Raw genomic sequence first — 13,876 nt, 5'->3', positions numbered from 1 at the left:
CTGCAGCTCTCTCCTTAGCTTACTACAATCATCTTCTCCAGTCTTTTTTCAGTTCCTCGAATTTACCAGACCTTTCCTTATCTTTGAAAATGATCTTCCCTCACTCTGCCTTTCCCAGAGGTTCTTTGCACTCTCAATGTTTTCTATCATTTTTCTTTTGCCTTTTCTTATGCTCTGTGAGGACCGAGAGTCAGAGACCCTGTGCGTCTTGCATGATTTTATAGCCCCAGCCATCTCTGCACTATTCTTGGCACATAATTTCCTAAATAATACCTGCCCAACAAAGAAACTGTTGAATCAATGTGATACAAAGCACAATTAGAAGTTTTATTCTTGAAAAGAAGGAAGGACATCTATTTCATTGAGACCAGAGGAAGGAGTAAAGGGGAGATCCACAGAGGTTTGCAGCTTTGGGCAAAGAAGTTACCTAAAGGTTTGATTTTCTCTCTAAACTAGGAGGAAAAGTCCCTTGCTTAGAGTTAAGGGTTTGAAGACAGACATTGAAATTTAGATAACTACTGAAAGAAATGGGAAAGGCTTTGGGCAAAGAAGTTACCTAAAGGTTTGATTTTTCTCTCTAAACTAGGAGGAAAAGTCCCTTGCCTAGAGTTAAGGGTTTGAAGAGAGACAATGAAATTTAAATAACTACTGAAAGAAATGGGAAATTTACTGAAGGAAATCTGGAAGAAATGGTAAATTATTCAGGTGTGTTGGAGACTGTGACCTTGTAACGACCTCAGTAGAGTTGAGAGATTTTCTGCAGCTCTGCTCAGCAGTGTAGGCTTGGGGGAGATAGCAGCTTCATTGGACCAATGTTTAGAATTTAAAGGATAGAAGTTAGGAAAGTTGAAAGGGGTTAAAAGTTTTTTAAAACAGTGGTGAAGGTGATTGAGCTGAGTAACAGATGTCTTAGATTAAGTATAGAAAGAAATGAAGCCAAACAGGTGCTAACAGCTAGTAACAAAATGGGAGGTGACAGGAGTGAACTCCATGATGACTGAGGAGAGGAGCAAACTGTGCTTTAAAGGTTTCAGAGACTTATCTACAGTCACTAGTGAATAGTTTTTCCTCAAATATTATTCGCTTCCTCAATTTTCCAATAGTAGTACATTTTGGAGATCATGTGTTAGGTGGACAACTTAGCCCTACATAGCAGGAGGGTGCCTTCAGAAGGATCTCATCCAGGCTTAGTTCAGTTAGTGCTGCAGGAACTGGAGAGGTGTGTAGATAGGCTCGAACAGGAGAATGCATTTTCCATCATGGCTCCACAAGGTGGCAGTGAAGGCCACCACTAGAGTCTAGTGTTTGTCACTATAGACGTTACTTTCAAGTGGTCAAAGCAGGAAGGAGGAAGGAAGCAAAGTGATACTATACTTTCAAAGTTAGAAGAGGAACTGAAAAATGAACAGAACTGTGACTGCACTCTATGCAATGTCTCATACCGCTGGTTGGTAGGACCAAAGTGAATGAAAGACCTTGATATCTGGCACTTCAATTATATACTGTATTCTCCTGTCCCATACCTGCAACCCCACCCCTGAATTCTGGATGTCCAGTTAGATATTACATGATATCCAAGATTATCATTGTCACTCAGTATCAAAGTGGGTGTTCTCTCAAGAGGAAGGATGAATTTGGTGCATTAATGTTTATGGCTGTTTTTCTTCTCAAGTGTATTACCTATTAGCTGACAGAGAAGAGCAACTTGCAGTATCGTATGGGTGAAGGAACTCAAGAGCTGAAGGAATTCAAGAAATCTTTGTGATGTTTTCCTGGTTCTGTAGCAATCAGCATTGCTAGAGGTTAGTTGCAAATTTTGGCTATTGGGTAAAGAATGAGAGTTCTCCATTAGAGCATTCCATATCAGAAAATATGTGTGGCTGGAAATGAAGAGTTGGAACCCATCTTTTCCACTGAATGATGTTTACATGTCATCCAAAATCTTCTGAAAGTTGGAAAAAAATGTTCCATATGTCTGTCTTTACCAACTTTGGGGGAAGCCCCACCCCACTTATAAAACCAGAGTTCCTATCAGTTTGAAGAGTGTTCTGCTTGAGGAGACTCCTTCTCCATTGGAGGCAGCCGCTTTTCTTCTGGCACGGGGGATAGATCAGGTGTTTTCTGCTCACACCTTGCCACGGTGAAGCGACTCATGTGAAGTGCTTCCTCATACCCCGGGAGGGTGTCCAAGGAGGAAGGCAGCTGGCCTAGGGAGCTGTGGGAGTGAGCCACTGCCAGGATTCTCCGAGCAGCAGGACCAAACACTGACTGCAGGGCTGGTGAGAGCAGAAGGAACAAAGCTAGAGTAAATGTGACATCCTCAGAAATCAGACTTACAACATACTTAATTTCCTTTTACTTTTAACAAGTGTCCAAACTCATTGTCAACGCTCCGCCACAAACGTTATGAAAATCTTGTGGAGCTTGTTTAGAAACCAACTTCGCTTTCAGCTAGAAGATCCTGTCTTCTCTTTATTGTCAAATACTCTAAATTGTGTTCCTGTATCTCACTACCTTGCCCTTTCCACTTTACAGATTCAGAACTCTTATACCAACCCACTGATACTGCAGACTCTTTAGGAGTATTTATTTCTGCCTTATTTATCTTTTTCTCAAAAATGATAGAACAGGGAGGCAGGAAAGGTGAACAACAACATGCTGTAATATTTTCTTTGCAAAATAAATGTCACAGTGTTTTGCTACCTGCTGTTCTGCCTGGTATTTACTCTCCAATTTTAGGAAAAGGTATAATATAAAGAAGAGAATAGAAGAAAATAAAGTGTCTTGGGGCTAATATTTAGCACATTAAGACTTGGAGAATAAAAGAACTGAAAGTACAAATGAAACATTTCTCTAACTATATTAAAGTTAGAAAATGTAGGTTTTGAAAAGGAGACATGTTCAGAGCTTAAAATAATTTATCAAAATAACTATGAACTGAGTAATTTTTCCTACAGGGCATTTCCGACATTGTCTCCAACATTTCACTTCTTTCTTCACTCTATTATCAGTCAGACCGATATTTGAGAAAATAGCATCCAAGAGAGGCCAGGTCACCATTCCATCAGCTTTTTGGAAATAAAATCACCCTGAGTTCTAGAATCTATAATATTATTCAATCAATGTTTTTATACTGTTATACCATCCTAATCGTTCATTTAAACCTGGGTTCACCTCCCATGTGTAATGTCAGTGAACTCACAAGTGATCGTGCTCTGGAGAGTGTTATCATGATCAAAAGCAATGACTGTCACTTCATAGGGTGGCTGGCCATCGTCTTCGCCATTTCGCCGGCGACTCAGGCAGCAGCGGAAGCACACAGAAGTCAGACCACACAGAAGAAGCAATGCGCCAATTACCACCAGCAACCTGCAAGGAGCCCACAGGACAGTGAGAGCTCTGTGATCTGCCTTTTTTCTCTTATTTTGGCATAATCAGCCTTCAATGTCTCCACTTTGATTCTTGTGTGAATACTTTATAGAATAATTAAAAGATTTTAATCCCAAGGCTTTCACTTCACATATATATGTCCTTATTTTGTCAGCAAGACTAAGTCAGTTCATTAGAACAAATAGAAAGAGATTTAATGTAGTTTGGAGGGGCTGCTTTTCACTTTATTGAAGTAATCTCCTCTATGTAGATAATCTCTAGAGCTGACCCTGAGAATGTACACAATAATCTGTTGATGTTGGCCGAGGAGATGATATTGAAATAGGCAATCCTGGCATATTATCACATAAGGTAGTAATGAGGCAAATAAACTTTACTCCATGAGATGCTAGGTGAGTAGGCTAGCTGTCTCATACATTTTTTTCTCCTGTTGTCAAATATTTAAAAAATAACAAAACAAAGCAAAACAAACAAAAAACAAACCCTGAGAAAAAGAAAGCCTCTTTTAAATGCCTTTCTGGGTGTCATAGCTGAAACTTACCATATATACCAGAGATGTACCCAGTCTGTGGCCAGGCAACTATGAAGAAAGAATAAATTATTTTTGCAATAAAAATATAGTCAACACCTGTTATGATTCCAGAATCAGAACAATGAGTTACAATAAGATGGCATCTTGTTATAATAAAAGCATCACAGGTTATATTCACTTCAATGTAGCCAGTTGAATCTATTGTGAAATGGGATGCCTTAATTAGTGTTTTATACTGTAGAGGACATTGTGTAAATCATTTTGTAAATCATTATAAGACAGACTAAAGTAGTGATCATGAAATAGTGTTAATAAAAATGTAACCATGACCATTGTAAGTGGTTATGATGACAAGTACCAAGAAAGAACTTCCAATGCAAGTTTACAAAGAGAGAGTTTGAAAATGGATGTGAAAGTTAAGGTTTCTATATATTTAAATATTTAAAAAATTCAGTTATAAGTATGAAAACAATTCAATGAAGTTTGTAATTTATGTATGTTGTTGCAAGTTGTTGCAAAATGGGCCACCATAAAACCATAAAAATTTCTACCATAAAAAGGACACTAAATTTTCACATCCAGAATCAAAACTGATACACATCTACTGAGGCCAAAAGGGGGAAAACATAGATATCAACTTCATCATGATGAAAGCTAATTAAATATTTCCAATTAACTAAGGCTATTACAAATTTTCTCTATAGGGATAGGAAAATATGGATTTCATGGGAGAAGGAGTATGGGATAAACTTAGGAATGAGGAGGAGAAGCAAAGGAGAATATCTTTGAAGATGAGTAAATTTAATAATACTTTCTGATATATTGATCTATTGAAATCTATTGAAATCCACTTCCATATCCCTTTTTCATTTGCACAATGTGGAACATACAGTTTGCTTTTTCACTGAACAATATCTCCCTGAATTGTCTCACATTCCCTATTTGTTCAAAGCCCCTTCTAGTTCTACACCATTACGATTTTCTGATCCTGTTAAAAATGCCCCTTCTAATGGTGGTAGGTGAAAACCTCAGAAAGCATGTGACAAGTAACCAAGGTCATCACCATTTCCCCTGGGTGTAATGTACTTGGCTATTGGGAAACCCTTCTCATGGCTAAATATGTGTTTTCCTTCAGCCTGAGCAAGTCTTTCAAACTGTCTCTGCTTTTTTTTTTTTTAATAGTTTACCTCCAATTACAATTAATCTCTTCTCTTTTTATCTTTATATCCTTTGTGTCTACATAAGACTTAATTATCACAGGTTTAGATTAAGGTACAACTACCTCAAGGTGATAGATAAATTTTATTACAATGAAGTTTCCATTAAATATTAACATACCCTAAAAAATAGAAAATGCTTTTCAGATATGAAGTGATGATGCACCTTTGGAAATCACCCACATATGTCTGCCTGTGACTAAGATGTTGAATCCAGTATGTCATGATGATTCACTGAGAGGCATGAGTAAGTCTACTGCAAATCTCTAAGATTGCATAAATCTAGATTAAGCCTGCTGCTTTGACAGGGAGATTGGCTTTGGAAAAAATGCTGTCAGCAGTGTTATTATGAGTGCTTAGGATTACACAAATACATGTCTTTATTTTTGGATAACCCGTCTGTCAGATAAGTGGATTGATGCCCATTTAAGTAGAAATAAGGGAAGTCACAGATATCTGATGACATTTTGACCCTGTTTTGTATATTGATGTTTTGTCTGTCTCTCCTTCCTCCCCATTTGGACTCTCAGATACTTACTGTTCAGGACTGACACAGTTCTCCTCACATCTTGCCCAACGAAGCTGTAGGAAGAGAAACAGTCTTAGACAGGGAAATCATGCATCTGCTTTGCTCAACAGCTTATCAGTCTTCCCTCATGACAGTACTTTGTTAGATCAGTTGGTGAGAGCAAGGTAAATATGAGGACAAGTTCACAGCATCAGCCATGTTTAGGACCGCTTGTTTTCATCTCTCACATGTCTATTCATTACTGAATTTGAAGTGAGAGAACCTGGAAGAGCACTATCTGGCTTCTTTCTTTCTCCTTCCTTCTTTTCTCTTTCCACCTCTTCCTCCTCCTCCTCCTCCTTCTCTCGCCTTTTTTTTTTGGCAGTCGGTGAGTGAGCATGACTGCTTTTGTGAATGAGAGTCAGCATTTATATCAATTTGTTTGTCGTAGAAATTTTCTAATCTGTCCGTCAGGATACTGTTACTGTCTTCCTAATTATTTTCCAGTGAAAACGAATTTTACCCCACCACTCTTTTTTGTTGTTATTGTTGGTGACATGAAAGCCTTCATTTTTTAATTTGGTTGATACATCTCACTGCTATTTTTCATTCCCTCAGCACATAAATAACTTAGCATACAAGGAAAGAAGGATTGGGGAAGTTATATATTGAATAGCTACAATATGGAAGTCAGACTGCTAAAAATTTTTAGTATTTCGTAACATTTCATCACAATAACCATGTAGGTGGGTATGTTTAACTTTATTTTAAATGGTTAAGGGGTTAAGGCATAGGGGTTTAAGTAACATGACCAACTTCACACACCTATTGATTTAGCCATAATTCAAATCATACTCAATGATATATATTGAATTAAAAGAACAAAGGAAAACTCTGCTCTAATAACTTCTTGACATTCCTATTAAGTCCCTTCAACTCTCAGTAAAGAAACCTTCCATTCTTTCTTTTACCTTATATTTCAGTTAACTCTCTCCTTCAAAAACTTGTCTAGGTAAACTTTTGTTCTAGAAACTGTTTCTCTCTCACAATAACTTAAAAGATTTGATATTTCAGGAAATCAACAACAAAGACCACAAATATCTTCTAAAAAGGGACAGAGATTTACACTTATTGGGATTTTATGGAGAGGGAACACACACATACTTCTGATAAATCATAAAAGGATGTTTTTAAAAAGACTAACAGCTGTCCTCTATGGGTAAGATTTGAGAAACTCCTAGTTTTTGTTTTAATTCTAGTTGGTCACTAAAGATGACAAAATGTGTGTATCCTTAACCCAGTCTTGGTACTTTGTTTCATTTTCTTGACTAAAAGCTAGAATGCCTAAAGCACTCAGCAGATAAAATGACTCTTTCAGGCCTGTTGCAAAAGTGAAGAGGAGAAAAAAAAAGGAGAGTGACAGTCAAGGAAGAGAAAGGGGAGCAAAAAAGAAATACAAGAAAATAAATGGATTTCAGACATTAATTTAACTGGAATATAGGAAGCGAAAAAGACAGCCCACTTCCTGCTAGGAACTGTACAGGAACTTGATACTAGTCAGTTTCTTCACTTGTTCTCCTTAATAGATTTCATAGCTGTGTAAACTCTCCCTTGACAATTGTCCAGAATCCCCCCAGTCCATTGAACCCTTCCCCACCAAATGAGTTTCTCAGGAACTTCTAATTTTGAGTGGGAAGAAATAAAAGATCCAAAGTTATTTTTAAAGAGTTTTCTTTCTTTTAACTTATTTCTGATCTGAAAGCACTTATAAACTTCAAAAAATAGTGTAAGGATTGATGTGGGAAACTCTGTTTAGGGGAATTACAGAGCTAGTTTTGATTATTTACTTGGGAATTTGAAGGATGGGTGATAGGCTAAAAGAGAGAAATATATAAAAGTGGCACTTCTAAATTGCCATAGCTCTCCTGCTTGTATCTATGGTTGCCTTCATTTCTGTCCCCCTTTTCACTGATGTTGTCATTCGTCACACCAGCGCTATGTAACCCCACAATACTGAGGAAACATTCTAGGTATTCATTTCCCACTACCCCTTGGGTCTACATATGTCTTTTCCCCTCATTCATTCCCCCCCCCCCACCCCCGCCCAGATTCTTTGGAAAGTTGACTTATCTGAGAAGCAAACAAACAAAAACTTTATTCCTGCGTCTTCACAACTCACCTGGATGAAATACACCAGGGCAGAGGCCATCACTGCAGGAGTTCGCACTCCCATTGGGCTGAACTCCTCCTGCTTCTCCAAGATCACACACTGGATGTCCTTACCTCCTTTCCACGCTCTGTGCCATGTCCAATTTCTTGACCTAGAGGCCTTAAGGAGAGAAGTTTTCTCAGCAGTAAATCAGTTTTTCCTTTTCTCTCTTTCTTTCTTCTTACTCCCCTGGGCTTTTATTTTCTGTAGTCTCTCCCTACTCTTTCACCCTGGCTTCTTTCTTTACTTCTATTTCTGGTTTTAGGGTCTCGACATTTGCTCCCCTTTATCTTCTTTTCTTCTCTTTTACTATTAATCCTTTCTATACGTCTTAAAATTTCTCCCACTGCCCCCCAAAGAAGGTATTCAAGGAGGATACATCAGTCCTCTGAATTAGGTGTTTTTCTAGGCAATAATGAGAAACTTGACTTTGAGGAGGATCAAAGGCAAATTGCTGGTGACCCAATAAGTACTCTTCTCCATCGGAAAATGAGTAATACTCTTGGTCCTTCACCACAGCACTCCAGGGTGACTGTTGAAGGTTAAAAGTCACTCTGCTAAACTCCATTCACTCCCCCTCCATCTGATTAGCCCTCCTTGCTCTTTGAAACCCTCCCCTTCACCACGTTGATAATCAACTCTCCTGGTTCTGGGTCATTTATTTCTAATCATTGGAGTAGGACTGAGAGATTGCTAAATGAACTGGAAATCCATCTCATCCAGGTTTGGAGGTTAGAATTTCTGGGTCCTGTCCATGAAATCCCCCTCCATCCTGACTTAAATTTCTACTGAAACAAATGTCAGACAGACATTCTTTTTCTAAACTGGGTTCCAAGTTCTCTCTCTCTCTCTCTCTCTCTCTCTCTCTCTCTCTCTCTCTCTCTTTCCTCTTTGTCCCCCCCCCACCACCACCACCATTTTCTCTTTCTCTCAAATAAAATCTAAGGTAAGAGTATAAATAAACACGAATGGAAAGGACATAGAATATTTGTAAAGAAGCACATCTACAAGAACAAATGAATGCTGTATAAATGATTTATACTTAAGTTGATAATCTTTTACTTAATAGAAATTATTTAAAATATTTAAATATAAAGTATTTTATAAGAAAATTAGACAGTTTATAGAGATATATCTTTCTTATAAGAATTGAATAAAACCACCTTTCAGATTTTTTTCTAACTCTGAAAGTTTGATTTTATTGAATGATTGTTGAGAGGAACTGTTGGGTGGGGTGGATTCTAAGAGCCCTCATGCAGCATGACAATGTGATATGAGAATGAAGCATGTAAACTTAATTTTTTTTCTTAGCTAAGGAAATCAAATAGAGAAAAGCCAATGGTGATGACTTGAAACCAGTCAGTTTCAAAACAAAATGAGGACTACTTTATTTTTTTAAATGTAAGGAAGATAGCATTAGAATGAATAGTATTTTACAAATTTCAGCAGAAAGCTTGGCAAGTTGGGAGATATTTTACAGGACAAGGAGAGCAGAACTCTAGTTTGAGCCCTCCACTGAGTTATTACATACTTTCTCCAGTCCTTGATTTTGCTATTCGTAAAATAAGAGTGGAACGTCCACTTGACCTGCTCTAGATGTTGTTTCATAGAGGAAATACAATCAGAGACATGAAGGCATTTGTTCAGAATATTTCTATTCAGAGTGCCAGGTACATGAGTAGCATCGGTAACCTTTCTCTTCTCTTATTCTTGTCAGAGAGACAGAGGAACATCATGGCTAAGAATCCAGCTAGGTTTTCTGGGATGAAATACTTGCTTTGGCACTTACTAGATGTGTTATGTTGGACAAGTTATTACATTTCTCTCTTTGTTCAGTTTCATTCCCTATAAAATGGGATAATAAAAACAGTGTTTCTTCATATACTTATAGAGATGAAATAAGTGTGTGGAATGTGTAAAATTGTCCTGATATAATAAACATTTGATGTGTTAAGATAATCTTGATTTCCACTCAGTTTCACCAATGACCTTCACCTTCATGGATAACTAACATCCTCCATGCTTCTCATATGTATTGTGACCATGACCATGTTCTACCTTTCCTGCTATTCCAAATCTTGAATTGTTCCCTTTGCTAGCCAGGCCATCTCTTCTTTCAATCACGCTGGACTTCACCTGCTTGAACAGGTTTGCCAATTAACATGACTGTTTTTTCCTCCCTGTACACTTTCCTGCCATGTGATTGCCATCAACTTTTTGCCCCCCCAGCTTCTTAACAGATTCAAACAAAATAAAATTCTGTTAATGACCTCCTTGCTACTTTTCTTGCTTAGAATCACTACTGCCACTTTTTTCCCTTCTCATTGGCTTATTCCCTGGAGAAATAAAACTTTTTGTTTATCCTAATGAAAGTGATTATGTCTTGTGGCAATTTTAACTCTGAGCTCAGCCCCATATCAGAGGAGAGAAGATAAAGGTAGGAAGACAGAAGAAGGTATTACAATGAAAAGGCTTGTAGCAGAGGTAAAGAGAAACGGCCTCATTACAACCCTACACAATCTCATAGTTCCATTAAGCTTGTGAATCATTAGCTTAGACACAGTTGTTAAGGACTTGGAGTGGAACCAGTGGAGGGCACATGTACACAGGCCTTTTCACCTGTGCTTCAGGGCCTCGTTACACAATAGCTGTAACAAGTGGGACTAAAGCATTACTTATGTCTCGTTTCTTTGTTTATTTTCTTTTTGACCTTGTCCAAGTCAGGTGATCCCCTGTGGAGTCCCTTCCTCTCTGTGCCTCAGTGGAATAGAGGCCAGAACCGTTATCACTCTGAGACAACAAGTATGACTTATAAAGAGCTGAACAGTGAGTTGAGCCACAGCCAGGGCTTTAAAAATAGATAACGTGGCAGAAGAAACCACTTTACTAGGAAGTATCTTTATTGTATGACCAAAGATTGTAGCCTGAGTATTGAGTGGCAACCTCAGAAGTATTGAAGGCCAGTGATAGTGTTAGATATAAGGAAGTTTAACAAAACAGGAGGATAAAGTTTACCATAGGATTATTAGTTTTATGTGCCATGTAACATATTACCACAAATTATATGAGCAACAATGTAAAACAGCATTTATCACCTCACAGTATCTGTGGGTTAGAAGTATGGGCACAGCTTAGCTAGGTTCTCTGCTAGGGTATCACAAAGCTTTCATCAAGTTGTCTGCTAGATTGTGTTCTCATATGTAGGCTCGAGTAGGGAGGAACACACTTCCAAGCTCCCTCAGGCAGAATTCATTTCTTCGTGGGCGTCGCGCAAGCTTGCTCCTTTAAATGCAGCTGGAGAGAGAGGAGGGAGAGAAACATTAGCAAGTTTGGCACTATACCTTATGTAATTATATATACATAATCATGTATATTCCGTCACCTTAGCCAACTCAAAGCCACAAATCCCACCCACACTCAAGGGGAGGGGGTAATGCAAGAGCATAAAACCAGAAAGCAGGGATAATGAGAACCATTTAAAGTCTATCAAGTCTGTCCAGCTATCTGCTATGCAAGGATTATAGAAATTATCCCCCTGGATCTTTAAATACAGGAGAAATCCAAATGTCCATTAATGGATGAATGGACAAACGCAATGTAGTTTACACATACAAGGGAAGAAATACTAGTCAGCCTTAAAAAGGAAGGAGATTCTGACACATGACTACAACTTGGATGAACTTTGAAGACATTATGCCAAGTAAAATAAGTCAGATACAACAGGACAAATATCGTATGGTTTCACTTATGTGAGGTATCTAGAGTAGCAAATTCATACAGTTAGTGAATAAAAAGGTGGTTTCCAGGGGCTGGGAGGAGGAAGAAATGGGGAGTTGTACTAATCAGGGCCCTCCAGAGAAACAGAACCAGTAGGATGTATATATACAAAGAAAGAGATTGATTATATGGAATTGGTTCATGGAATTACAGAGGTTGGCAAGTTCAAATGTGAAGTGCAAGGCAGCAGGCTCAAGACTCGGGAATGCCAGTGATGCGGTTCCAGTCCAATGGCTATCTGCTGAAGAATTATTTTCTTATCGGGAGAAAGGTCAGGTTTTTCTTGTTTCATTCAGGCTTTCAAGTGACTGGAAGAGACCCATTCGTTTTATGAAGAGATATCTGCTTTTATGTTAAATATTAATCTCATTCAAAAATACCCTCAGAGAAACATTCAGAAGAATGTGTGACCAAATATTTGGGCTACCCCATGGCTCAGACAAGTTGACACATAAAATTAACTATCACAGAAATTATTGTTTAATGAGTATAGCTTCAGTTGGAGATGATGAAAAGGTCCTGGGGATGAATGATGGTGATGGCTGCACAGCAATGTGAACATACTTAATGCCACTGAACTGTACACCTAAAAATGGCTAAATGGTAAAAATTTTATGTTAAGATTTACCACAATAAGAAAGAGAGAAGAACCCGTTTGTTTCTATCAGACTTGAATAGTGAAAGGCAAAAAAGGCTGAGCTGAGGAACCAGATGACCCAAAAGACAGTGACTGATCTAACTTTCAAATTCTCCATGCGGTGGCTCCTCAGTACAAAAATATTTAAGGGTAATCTTGGTGTGGGTGTTCCCTACCTCACACTGACTATACTTTTAAAGTCTTCTATGAAGTAGATAGTCTCTGCCTTGGTGATCTGAAAAGTCTCTTACTGAATCCTTTTAGGAGATGTTCATACTGAATTTATAATATCTCAATGTCACCTGTGTCTTTAGTAACTGGGATAATTGGGAGAATAATGAGCTGAGTTCTTGTCTGGCATGAGGTTGAAAAGATATATTCAGCAAACCACATAAATGTTTTGGGATTTGGTTCCACTTTCTTAAAAATAAAAGAATTGAGATTTTTTGTTGTTGTTGTTAAATTTCTCCGTATTTTAAAAATCCAGCTTATGCTGTCAATGTCTTTATAGTTAGGAATCTCAAGCATTAACTGTTTACTCTGCAGAATATTACACAATTTATATGGTGTGCCAGTGTGGGAGGAAAAAATTGAGCTTTTCTTAATAGAAGGGGATCTATCCTTACTTTTAAAGGGTTTGTAATTTAGTTAAAGAGATGGAATAACATCGATGAAATTGAAAATCAATACAGTGCACTTTAGAGTATATAAAATGAGAACAGTAAAGAAATCTATGATGTCAAACCTACCTGTTAAATAAAGAGGATTTCTAAATTCTTTTAAATTTTTATTTTTAAAAATTTATTATGATGACATTGGTTAATGAAATAAGAGGATTTTTTAAAGAAAAAAAATGAATTGTATTTGAAGGGAGTACAAGATTTGCAGAGTTCATCGTGAGGTCCTAAACTGCTTAGTGAGCAGCCTGTGAGTGTTGACTCAAAGGACAATGGATGATGAAGCTTTCTTGGGTTTTATAGGTAAAGTGTGGAGGTGGATATCAGAAGTCTGAGAGACTTAGCTCAATCTTAGACCTTCTCTAAAGAATATAATTCTTTCTGATGCTGTGTACATCTTTGGATGTTTCACTATATAGTCACATATATTCTTGCAAGACACTTCTTCCCAGGATAATCCATAAAGGTTAGTAGGAAAAGATGTGCACACACACACACACACACACACACACACAAATGTCATGTTTATTTCATCAATGAGTGTATTTATATGTCTTATCTTAATCTACTAGAATACTAATGAAATACAAAATAACTGAGTTTCTGTGGGGAATATGGTGTCCTCTTCATTGTGATAGCATTTCAGTATTTATTAATTCATTATTAAAAATAATTTCATGAGATTTCATTTATGCGAAAGTCACCACGTTGAATTCAAACCAATCTTGCTTCCTGGCACTCATAGTAAAGGAGAGTAGGAAGAGGTTTGAGTGATAAAAGTAGATAACATTGGTTTGTTACAAGCTGATTTGACTAGGATATATTTGCTACACATTGAGTTTTTTTGTGTGTGTGTATGTGAACTGTGTCATAGAGTAAAACTTTAAGTGACAAATGAATATTTTCAATTTGGTCTCAGATACTTTGTA

General features: G+C 37.5%; 1 protein-coding gene across 1 annotated transcript; it reads right to left on the bottom strand.

Annotated features, from left to right (window-relative positions):
* Positions 1-301: 301 nt before the first annotated feature.
* On the bottom strand, positions 302-8,636 carry TMEM52B (transmembrane protein 52B). Its single transcript, XM_006906848.3, has 6 exons — positions 7,827-8,636; positions 5,678-5,721; positions 3,932-3,970; positions 3,203-3,369; positions 557-2,276; positions 302-427 (listed from the first exon to the last, which is right to left on the bottom strand). The coding sequence occupies exons 1-5, from the start codon at positions 7,878-7,880 to the stop codon at positions 2,032-2,034; spliced, it is 549 nt and encodes a 182-aa protein (XP_006906910.1). The 5' UTR covers positions 7,881-8,636; the 3' UTR covers positions 302-427; positions 557-2,031.
* Positions 8,637-13,876: the final 5,240 nt, after the last annotated feature.

Source organism: Pteropus alecto, unplaced genomic scaffold (genome assembly GCF_000325575.1).
Source record: "Pteropus alecto unplaced genomic scaffold, ASM32557v1 scaffold172, whole genome shotgun sequence".
Lineage (NCBI taxonomy): Eukaryota > Metazoa > Chordata > Mammalia > Chiroptera > Pteropodidae > Pteropus > Pteropus alecto.
The sequence above is the reverse complement of the archived record's forward strand: the minus strand, read 5'-3'. Positions and strand labels throughout refer to the sequence as shown.